This window comes from Notechis scutatus, chromosome 3 (genome assembly GCF_049901735.1).
Source record: "Notechis scutatus isolate UNSWTSFEM ecotype Mainland chromosome 3, rNotScu1.2, whole genome shotgun sequence".
Lineage (NCBI taxonomy): Eukaryota > Metazoa > Chordata > Lepidosauria > Squamata > Elapidae > Notechis > Notechis scutatus.
The window spans coordinates 186,680,205-186,692,411 of record NC_142011.1 but is presented as its reverse complement, the minus strand read 5'-3'; the positions used below and the strand labels follow the sequence as shown (position 1 = coordinate 186,692,411).

The window sequence follows — 12,207 nt, the reverse complement described above, 5'->3', positions numbered from 1 at the left end:
TATAAGCACGGCTTCCCAGACCACAAATGGTCACAATTGGCACACAAGATTTAACAGTACCCTCCTAGCCACAGCTGTCCCCTGCTGTTCAAATGAGAGCTGTAAGTCAAGAAATAGTCCCAGACTGGGCCACCTGCCACAAGAGTCAGAGATGGAATTTCCCTGGAACTGGTAGGCCTAGAAACCCAACACCGTTTTGTCTTGGAGTGATTCAGTCACAGTCTTTCCCGCCCCCATCCAGACTCTGATACCAAGAACTGGGTCACCACCTTTATCACCTGTTCAGCCTGGGAATGAGATACAGAAGTGGGATCATCAGCATACAGATGGTCCTGAATCATGTGCTGACAAGTGATTTCCCCCCAGTGGTTTCATGTAGATGTTAAAAAGAAGTAGAGACAGAAGCAACCCACTGAGTAGAAGTCTCTGAATAGATCTCTCCCACCATCACTTCCTGGAACCGTTTCTTCAGAAAGGACCATCATAAATCAAAAGCAAATGTCTTTGGGATAGAAGCTCTTCTGAATTAGGGATAGTGCTGCTTCTGAATCAGAAACCTCATATTTTAAATATTCCAAATACTAGAACTCTGGAAATCTGAGAGTCAGATATCAAATGTATCATTAGCAGGTTTTTAGGGTTATTTTTAAAATGTTCAGACATGTTGACACATGGCAAATATAAACAACTTACAAGGGCAGTCCTGCATTTGCTCTGCTACGAGGCTTATAAGTAACTAGGGAATTGGCAAGCATCAAAGTTGACCCAGCCAATTACAAATTCTTCTGAAACTGTATATTTTCCAAAATCAATCCCTGGCTTTCATTCAGCTTGTGGATGATACCGATCCTTTTCATCCTGCAATATATGTTTTTAAAAATGTTTTCAGTTCTTCACAACTTATTAATTATGGCTTAATTAAAGAAGACGTGATAGGTTTCCATGTACTCCACCAAATTCCATGGATTCACAAATTGTTCTGACCTATGATGAGTGTAAACCCATATAATTGTGGTATGTTCAAAAAATCAGATCAGTGCAATTCTTTCTTGTGCAAATCCATCAGTGCAATTGTATCTTGTGCAAGTCATATTTTCTTAAGCAAAGCTTAGTGAAATAGTGTATTATATCAAATTCCCCCCCCCCCCCATTGTGATTGACATACAATTCACTAAAACTGAGAGGAAATAATATTTGTTATCTGGGTGATATTTTTTGTTCTTTTGCAGATTAATGAGGATTAGTATATTACCCAGTTCATTATCACTTTCTGGATAGATTCCCATTTGCTTAAAATACCAGTACAATAGGGAAAATTACTATGACATTAAGTAAAAAAAAGCATGCCACCTAAATTAATTTTGATATAGCTATTCAAGTCTAAACTATTTTTAATAAAAATGCCAATAATCACTGTGCTAGTCTTATTGTCTCAGTAATGGCATTATAATACATTATAAATAGAGAAATGAAACTTGTCCAGCTAAAGAATATCCATAAATGATTGTAAACAATGCTGACATAGAAAGTTTTGTTAGTATAGGAAAAATGAAAGTTTAACAAGAAATCAAGAGAACAATTGACTGCAAATTCATTAAGCAAATGGGTTTAATTTACCTTTGCTTCAATTGTTAACTTTTAACGTTTACATTTTTATAATTATTTCTCCTGCCTAATTCCAGTTAACAATCTTACTGCATTTGGCAATCTCAAACAAATAGTGTTCCAGTTTTGATTCAGGTTACAATTTTTTCCAATCTTGCCATTTGTTTTTGATACATTTTACATTTAAAAAAGATGTGAGGAAAATATGCATTTTTCTCACTTTTTTTGTCCGTTCTGAACCAGTCTGTTTCTCTAAATTCAGTTTATTGCAAATATACATTAGAAGAATAAGCAAACTTTATGGTACACGTTTTGCCCTTTCAGATAGGTCAGATCAGGAAGCAGACAAGAGATTGATTCCAGGAATAGTACTTTTTCTTGGAGGATATAATATCAGAGTTTTGAAAATCTGACAAAGTTTCCTTCTATCCCCTATTACACCAAAGATGATCAATAGAATAGAATAGAATAGAATAGAATAGAATAGAATAGAATAGAATAGAATAGAATTCTTTATTGGCCAAGTGTGATTGGACACACAAGGAATTTGTCTTGGTGTAAATACTTTCAGTGTACATAAAGAATAGATACATTCGTTAAGAATCAAGACTCATAAGGTACAACACTTAATGATAGTCATAGGGTATAATCAACAATCAAATCATATTAGGAAACAGTCAATATATATCGTAAGGATACAAGCAACAAAGTTACAGTCATACAGTCTCAAGTGGGAGGGGTGGGTGATAAGGAGTGATGAGAAGATTAATAGTAATAGTAGTGCACACTTTGTAAATAGTTGAACAGTGTTGAGGAAATTATTTGTTTAGCAGAATGATGGCTTTCGGGAAAAACTGTTCTTGTGTCTAAGGAGGGATACCTTGAGTTTCTTTCTAACCTTCTCTTCCTTCCCAGAGCAGTGCCAATTTTTCTTAATATTCTTGCATTCCTCCTTTAAGACTAGTTCCGTACTCTTTTGCACATATCCATTATCTGTAATATATTCCTCATTTTGAAATAATCTATATAGCCAAAGCCACATAGTATTTAATATATTTCTCTCTGTTATCTCTTATGTTTGTTTTTTTGTTCCTCTCCCCTTTCTAAAACCTCTGTCTCTTTGGCATTTGCTTCTTCACTAAGGCTGTATTTTTCTTTGTAAGCCAACACTTAAAACCCTGGAACAGGTTTTTGACGTGTGTCCAGTGGTGCATCATTATAATGCTAGACAAGCATCAAAGAATAAAAACATTGCTTAATCGTCCAGAGAATGAGGAAGTTGTGGTGCATAAAAGGTAGGAAAGAATGTGGCAAGGGAGCGGGGAATTCCTCATATTTATATTTGCTGAAAGATGAATTTAATACTTGTAGTTTTTGCTCTGTTATGATGTTATTGTTTCATTAAATTATGATACACCAATAATAATACTCAAAACAGTGATGAACTGCAACTGGAAGCATTTTCATTATGAAATTTAGTTCATCTTTAAATGCTTGGGAGTTCTCATTGTGTGTGTGGGGGTGTCAACAGAAAGGAATTTTTAACTTGATACTTACCTGTCAGTGTGTCGTGCATCTTGAAAGGACCTTTCAGCAATTAGGAAACAAGCATGCAAAACAACTGGCCAAAAAAGAAATGTGTCAGGCCTGCCTCAGTTCAAATCCCAAGGAAGAAACCCCCCCCCCCCAACTCCAGTGAGATAGAGAAGGGGTACTTTTACTGAGTTTGAAATGATAGCAGCGAAAGCAAGACAAGATCTGATTCAAAAGGTGTGAAAGTTAGAGATTGAAAATTTCCCCAAACCCCCTCTCCCCAGGGTCACTTGCTGAGTGTCCAATCAATGTCCAGTATGATGTTGTGTGAAGCTCACCTTCAGGAATTTTGCCCATCTGGAGTCCTAGGATAGTTGGCCTTGACCTGATGTAAATAACTCCACTCAGCAGCACAATAATTCTTGAGAGCAAACCTCCCTTCCAGTTCACATGGGACTTCACCTCACTTGCTGATGGACCTTCCCATCTGGCTTCCAAAAAGCAAAGTCAATGGAGCTCACTTAAAGACTGTCTGATTCACTTAACAACTGCAGTGATTCATTTAAAAAGTAGGGGCGGGGAAAGACCATAAAATTAGACATAGCTCACTTAACAATTGCCATGCTTAATAATGAAAATTTGGTCCCATTTGTGATTAGCAATAGCAGTTAGGTTTATATACCACTTCATAGACTCAGCCTATTGGTCCCAACAATCTGGGTCCTCATTTTACCAACCTCTGAAGGATGGAAGGCTGAGTCAACCCTGAGCAAGTTAGGATCGAACTCCTGAAGTAAGCAGTACTGCAGTACTGCATTCTAACCACTGCACCACCATGCAGTAAGTTAAAGGCTACCTGTACTTACATAACAAACAGGACAATGTACAGTAATATCCAACAAATCCGTAAAGGGAGAAAGGCTATATTTTGGGTGATTAGCAATACAATATTGCTGTTAATAAGGTTGAGGGCAGACCATGTCTGGAGCTGCAACATTCTATTCTTCAGGTTGAGTAAATATAAAATATTGGGCAACAGCTGAGAGCTGCTAAAAGTATCTTGGATCAAAAACAAGCCTTTTCTTTTTAAAGAAATAATCTAATTACTAGTTCCTTGTAGGTGGAAAGGAAATCTATCTGCAAAACAGGTGTTAATCTGAGAGATCACCGACAAACTGAATCTATAGAGTAATAAGCCAGTCTGGGGGAAAATAATAATATATTTTTTAGTATTTATTTGATTTGACAATCGCTTACAAGATATGGATATAAGAATAAATATAGTCCAGAATACATGAGATAGATACTTGTAAGAAAAATAAAAAGAAACAATAGGACAGGGACGGTAGGCATGATTGGTGAGCTTATGCACACCCCCTACAGGCCTTTTAGGAAGGGGGTGAGGCCAATAGTAGACAGTCTAAGGTTAAAGTTTTTGGGGTTTGGGGAAGAAACCACAGAGTCGGGTAGAGGTAGAGTATTCCAAACATTGACCACTCTGTTGCTGAAGTTGTATTTTCTGCAGTCAAGTTTGGTACGATTAACCTTGAGTTTGTATCTATTGTGTGCTCTTGTATTGTTATGATTGAAGCTGAAGTATTCATTTGCAGGTAGGACATTGCAATGTATGATTTTATATACTATATTTAGAATATAAAAATATGAAATATGAAAGCAACAGTACAAAAAGATCCATGAACCTTAACTAAGTTTCTTAGACTACAAGCATCAGAACTGATTTGGACAGATGTTAATAGCCAATGAAGTGGTTTCCCAATGTGGGTTATTGCTGAACCTGACATTAAGTTCAAATCAAACTCAAACAATTCTTGCCTATGAATAACTGCCCAGAGTCCTCAAAAGGCATCAGAGTATTGATTGGTAGCACAGGACACGATGTAATCCACCAGCCACTCTATCATGTTCTTTTTTTTTTTTATTTCCTGCATCAACCAGGTCATTGACAGAGAGGTCAGCCTTTTCTCAAATATCCTCTAGTCCAGATCTTGTTGGAACAAAATAGGATCCATCAGCCTCTGAGTACATTAACCTAAGCCAGCCCTACATAACTACTTCTTCGAAAGGCAATCCAGATCTAGCACCTCAAAAACAAATTTAAATAAGATGGTTGAATTTCAGATGGGTCCACAGTTGCATCTGGACTCTTACGCCAATTCCAGTAGTGGTATTCTACCGGTTTGGCCCGGTTCTGCTGAGCCAGTAGCGCCAATGAGCAGCAGGGACCAAACTGGTTCTCTCTGACACTCTGCTGTTGGGACCACCCTCCCGCCCAGGCTCCCATGCTAACCTTTATGTCCTGCTTTTGAAGCACAGCTGCTGCTTGCTGCAGCAGCTGCTAAAGTGACAGGGAGAGTGCAGGATTGTAGGAGGTGAGTCCGAAAGCCTCTGTGCCTGCACAAAGTGTGCATTTGGTGTGTGTGCACGTGCAAAGTATTGGCTTGTGCGCAAAGTATGTGTGCGCGCACAAAGCTGCCTACCAAACCACGCCCACCAAACCAGTGGTAAATTTTTTTTGAAAAGCACCACTGCCCAATTCCTATCTCCATCTCACTAATTCCCACTTGAGATTCAGGGTCTTCTTTCCCAGAATATTTCATGCCATCTTCCTTTGACTCCGTTTTGTTAGGTTTGTCTGAGTCTGAGAAGATTCAATGCTCATGAAGCTGTTTGGAAATCCCCCTTTCATTTTTAAATACTGTGTTTACTCCTGCAAACCGAAGAAGCTTCTTGCAATATCTTCTGTTTTGTTTGGATGGTGCTGTTTTGACTATGAAAGGTTCCACACTTAAAGAAAATCTCTGTTGCATAATTAATGTATTTTTTGCAGCTGTATCTGGCCCTTTCTCCAAGAGCTCCAGGGGTCTAACACTGGCATTTCTCCTCATTTTTATCTGTCCTCACTTTACCTAGAGAAAGAGCCCATTAAGGCAACCAGACAGTAGTTTAGTTGGAATGGGAGAACATCTGCAGATCTACAACTACACATACATACAAACCTATGCATATAATTTGGGAGTTTGTTTGTGCATTTCTTGTTTCTCAAGAAATCCATGAATCAATCTCGACAAATTCCTGCTGTTTTCTTGGAAGGATTTTTCAGAAGTGATTTGCCTTCCTAAAGCTAAGAGAGTGAAAACTCAAGGTTACCCACCTGGCTTCTTGCTGAAAGAAGGACCAAAAATAATGCTTTCCTGATTTCTAATTTAATGCTTTAACCAGTACACCAAGCTGACTCATGTACATGAAGGTAAAAATGATGACATTGTGCTATGTAAAGCAGGAATTGCATGAGAGTTTCTACTAGGTTTCTGTTCCAGGAATACCTTTGGCCCACCTAAGGAAAATCAATATCCATGCCCTAGGATTAGCCTAAAACGGGAATGAGTAAAGAAAACTTCAGGTTCAGGCCATGCTTATTTTGGCCTGGAAAAATTTCACTGTCTGAAAATATAAATAGAGTGATGTTTAATCTACAAAAATACATGCCACCTAGTGGTAATGTTATCAAATTCCTCTCAATGTCTTATTTTTGTGAAGACTGGAAGATCACCTGAAGTTGATTAGGGCACGAGTGTTAAACTGGTGGCCCGTGGGCTAGATACATCATGCGTAGGCCACGCCCACCCCAATTCCGTAAAAGCAAAAAATATGATACATCATGTGATATCACATGACGCGATCAAGTTGGACACCTGTGGATTAGGGTATCAATCACAATTTTCTATGCAGAAACATTTGCTGGTAGTAAACAAAGCATCTTTGCCCTAAAGATGATTTAGGATAGTTTAGGACAGTTTACAATGAATTACTACCTGTGTACATAGAAATAGTGTAACCATCTCTCACAACGTATGGACATACAATGTAGTTTATTTTCCCAAAGGGGAAAAAATGGAAAACAGGGGAAGATAATCAGTGATGGTATGCTCTTGCTTCTAGATGAGCCAATATTTAATATATACATATAAGGAGCTTGCTTATAAATATGGCATAATTTTTTCTATGAAAATAATTGTATACCACCACAGGCATATGATATAATATGTACGAATAGGAGAGAGTGGCAGACCCTATGGGTGGAGTTGAGAGAGAGATCAGCCTAGAATCCCTACATAGACACAAGCAAACTAAGTCCAGCCTATCTTAAATTATCTTGATTTTTATCTTACCTCAAGCAGGTGTGAACTGTTGGTTGAGAAGATTCCCATGCATAGGCATGAGCAACAATAAATCAGTTTAATTGGACCTTCATGTGTGGACCTCACACCTGTTGGTGCACATATTCTTGCAGAAGATGTGTCTACATTTGCAAGTCATAAAAACACAGGTAGAACCATACTCACAAATTAAGTTCAGACAAATGTCCATTAGCACCATCCAAGATATTATTATGATAGAATTATAATAATTAGATGACTGCTGTGTGATAAGCTGTTGTCGACCTATGTCAGAAAATCTATATGGTGGACAAGTGGTAGAAAATGGGCAGTTTTTTTAAAAAAACAACTAAATTTATCTTGTATAAAATTGCAGCATAAGGCTGCCTTGTTCTTGATATTTAACAAACTATGTGATATACTGTGTGTGGGTATCCTATAAATTAAATATTATCTGGCAATGAGATGAATTATTTACATAGAAAGGCTCTTTATATAAGCACTGATTCTAGTCCAAATAGATCGACCCTAATTTATGTGGATTGCGGAAGGTATTTTTTGTTTAATTATTTTAGCACCAAATTAAAACATGCTTCAAGTGAGCTTTTTTTTTTTTTTTTTTTTACATAAAATGTTATTATAAAATACTTGATGATTTAACATTACTGGAATTCCACATCCTAATTCCATAGCAATGTCAAGATGTGTAGCCCCAACTCTAATTCTCCAGCCAGTAATGTTGCCTGGATAATTCTGGGAATTAAACTCTAATTTATATGGACCATGACAGCTACTGAAGTAAGATTCCCTCCAATTTATAGTCTTAATTTCCTTGTTGTCATTCAACAATGTGCTAATTTTGGATTCAAATGGTTCCCCCCCCCCCCCACTTTTGCTGTCCTGCCATTTCCCCTAGATATAAGGCAAAACAGCCTGGAATCTGAACCACTTACTTGAAATATTTCATTGATCTCAATGGGGTTGACTTCTGTATGGATATATATGTACAGTTGTGTCACATGTGACAGTGTACCAGAGCGCCAGATACCCTGGGAATGAGGCAAATGATTCTAGGAAGACTGAGATCAAATCCAATACAGGAGGGCAAAGTCAGCCCATGCATTTTGTGAGGTGAGGCAAAAGACAAGATACTGGGGGAAGTTATGGGTGGGAAAGCCTATAGAGGAAACCCATCAGCTAAATTTTACCTCCTAGTGATAGATTAACCCTTCTACCACTTGTAAAACAACAGGATACCTTGTGGATGGTACAAGGAAAGTCAGAGGATGTACATATCTTCCTCCCTCACCATTATACCAACGATCAGTGTGCACTTTCTGAAGTTGTTGTTTTTCTCTATCTGGCTCTGGATGGGAGGTAGCCAGAGAGCTAGAAACACATTTTTTTAACCTTCTAATAAATGTTGGAAGGCATATCATCATGAAAGTTTGTAGGGATCTAATACTAGGTTGGAATACCTAGTATCCATAGTTCATTAAAAGCTGCTTTGGCACAAGTTTCTTCGTGTTATCCTACACGTTTAAGAAGCCAAGTTGCCTTCAGTCAGACTATTTGCCATTAACTCCAGTACCTTCTGTTTTAACTAGCAGCAACTCTCCAGTGGCTTAGGCATACAGCCTTACTTGCCCTCTGCTGTTCAATCCCTTTTTAAATGGAAGTGTCAAAGCATGTGTCTGGTTGTTGAGTTACTTCCCTTCTCTAAAAGCTTTCTTAAGAAAAACCAGGCATTCTTCAAGAAACAAATAATGTCACCCTGCCCCCCTCAGTAAAAAAAAAAAAAAGCACAGTCAAGCCAATTGATGTGCAACGTTGTCATTGTTGGAAGAGGTTTACACATTTCCTAACACATGATCAAAGGACGGTTTTCATGAGATCCCAGTGGTGTCCCATCCTTACACTGTACAGCTACCAGAGCTGGTTGCCCAGTGTTTAAATAAGATTAAGGAGGCAACAAGGAGGCACACAGCAAGGTGATTCTATCCTCACAAGACTGGTCGGTCCTATGGTGTACGTTACTTCATTCTCACAAATCCCTGGTGGTAAACAGATCTCCTTGGTGACAGTTGAATAGTTATATTCCTTCCCTCTGCAAGTCTTAAATTCTTCTTCATGTTCAGCACAAACTTTAACCTTCCCATCTTGCACTTTTACTGTAATATCTTCTGGGTCAAAACCTTTAACATCCATTAAAGCTAAAAGCTTTGGACGACTACATGCTGCCATCATTTTACAAACCCTTCTTCGAATCCTGCAATTATAACAAAGAAGAGGATAAGACTGCAACATATCAATTTAAATATTAGAATATCCTATATACAAATCTGATGTTCAATACTTAGCAGTAGAAATTAATACGTCTCAAATGTTGATGGAAACTAAGCTGTAGATATTAAAAGAAATGTTTCAGGATTGAAATCATCTATATTCTACCAATGTTAGCAATGACAAGGTCATTGCAATGTTAGATTAGTAAAATTCCTATCAGTGTTGGCATTACTGACGTGATTATACACAAGATACATCCACACAAATTTTGTTATTGGGAAGCACCATCTAGGAAATGCTGAAAGATTGTCAAAGGATGTTAAAAAAGATTTGGAAAAAATGAATGATGCAAATCATGTTTCAGAATACTCTTTTTGCTAGGCTGATATCTGCACAATGCTGAGTGTGATGGGAACCTATCTACTGGAATTTATTAATGCTAAACAAACAGCATTATAAGGTAAAATGCAAATAAAAGAAAATATATGTAGCTCAGGTTGGCCAGCGGAGTTCTTGGTATTCTCTAGATTTGTTGTTTGCTTGCAGATGCTGCCTTGCCCAACTGGTAACATCATAAATGCTAGTGAGTCTGAGGTGCCCTGGTTATATACAGTAGCTTTTACCACAGTGTTGATAGAGGTACTTTTGCACACTATTTGAAAGAGACTAAAACCTAGGAAGGAAACAAAAAGATCAGAACACATCCTCTCCAGCAGCCCACACACAGATAAACAGGGATTAACACCATACAAATAAGCAGAAAACAATGCCCTAAATCAAGGAACAACCAAGGAGAAAATCAGTCCCCACCAACACATGCAGGGAAACCTATTATATATAAATAGGAAGCAAACCTCACACTCACTAGCACTGATGATGTTATCTAGTCAGTTAATGAAGCATCTGTAAGCAAACAATCAAGTTTAGAGAGCACCAAGGACTCCACAGGTTTAGTATGATTTGTGGATTGGGTACTTTAAACAGGATATACTGGCCCTTAGTTCAGATAAGGTGAGACCTTGTTCAGAAGAAGTATCACGGGAATTTAGGCTAAGAGGAAAATCTTAAAAAAAAAACACCCAAACCACCCTACCAAAAACTACACACATCTTAGAAAAGGAACTAATAAACCATTTTTGAATTTTGTCAAGACAATTGCATGGAGCCTATGAAGTTTCCAGGAGCTGAAGTAAACTTGAAGGCTTTAAAAATCTTTATTCAATCACAAGTTTCTCATTTTTCAAATGAATATTACACATGCCACAATGAAATTTTTACATCTATATCTACTTTCCATTGGGCTATCCAATTATCTAGTCATGAGTGACCTTCAAATTAATTATTTCCCTCTGGTTGGTATATTTCACTAAACTGACAGCCTCTTTCTTGAGAACAGACTATATTTCACCCCAAATAAAAATATGAGGCATATAAAACAAATTATGGGCAGTGTCTGTTTCAAATCCAATGGAACTAGTACCATTAATTCTCATTTCATTCCTCCCCAGTTCTTGATCTAGTAAATGAAGAAAGGGGAAACAGACTTACCTGGCCAGTTCTTGCTCAGCTTCTATTTTAGCTCTAATAGCTTTCCGCTCCAAGGTTGAGAGGCAGAGCGGTCGACAGGGACGGCAACATAGTATGTCACATAGGCAATTGGGGTACGGGTGGAGAAGGCAGCAACAGTAGGGATGGAGACTTATATCACAGCAGCAGTGGCTCTGCACATCGCAAATTTTAGGGCAGCAACTTTTAGGGCAGCAGCTTTTAGGGCAGCAACTCATGTCTAGATATCTTAAACGCCTTTTTATTTCTCTGTCAGTTCGCCTTAAATCTCGTCTCACGGTTTCCAAAGCGTGACAGAGCGTTGCCATTAGAAAGCATTAAACCATATTAACTTACGAGTACAGCCTTTGGAAAAGGGCACTCGTCAGGGGAAAAAAATTGGTCTTGCAAGCCCTGGCCAGAAGATTGCATTAAGGAGCCAGCTCCTGATGCTTTAGGAGTACTTCAACATGCTCTTTATGACATCATTACTGTGTAAATATGTCACAATCTCACCGTTTCCATGGAAACGGCAAACAGTATGTCCCAGAGTACCAAATACAAACTCAGTAACAGAAAGGGTCAATACTGAATGCTATTATTTAATAGCCTACATTACACATATTTTAATGCCGCGTTCCTCTTAACAAGGAGTGCACTTTGTGCTTGTGTTAATAGTTGGGATATGATAACTCAAAGCTTTGTAAGTTACAACAAGGCAAAAAAATATTTAAAGAAAGGAAGCTAATGTATCCCAAAATGGATTCAAACTGAAATGGATTGACAATACTTGGTCATAAAGTTATAATCTGAAGCTAAAAATAATGTTGCATTATTGATAACCTTCAGTTCCAAATTAGTCTTCATACCTTTTGATTGAAAAACACATAACAAACAGAAAGCTTTTTCAAAAGAATAATCATTTATTGGAAAGCATTTGGGATTCAATATGATTGCTGTTTAGGAGAATTCCCTGCAGTTTTTATTCTACTAGTCATTGCTAATTATAGGCAGTGTTCATCTCTTTTCAAAGCTTCAAGGTCAAACACAACCCTGATGC

General features: G+C 37.8%; 1 protein-coding gene across 1 annotated transcript; it reads right to left on the bottom strand.

Annotated features, from left to right (window-relative positions):
* Positions 1-9,144: 9,144 nt before the first annotated feature.
* On the bottom strand, positions 9,145-11,558 carry ODF1 (outer dense fiber of sperm tails 1). The gene is made up of 2 exons (XM_026689006.2): positions 11,151-11,558; positions 9,145-9,585 (listed from the first exon to the last, which is right to left on the bottom strand). Exons 1-2 carry the CDS (start codon positions 11,474-11,476, stop codon positions 9,267-9,269), a joined length of 645 nt encoding a protein of 214 aa, XP_026544791.1. The 5' UTR covers positions 11,477-11,558; the 3' UTR covers positions 9,145-9,266.
* Positions 11,559-12,207: the final 649 nt, after the last annotated feature.

Coding starts and splice junctions, on each gene's coding strand:
- ODF1 (XM_026689006.2), bottom strand. CDS start 11,476: ATGGCAACGCTCTGTCACGCTTTGGAAACCGTGAGACGAGATTTAAGG. Junction 9,586..11,150: donor GCTGAGCAAGAACTGGCCAG/GTAAGTCTGTTT, acceptor TTATAATTGCAG/GATTCGAAGAAGGGTTTGTA.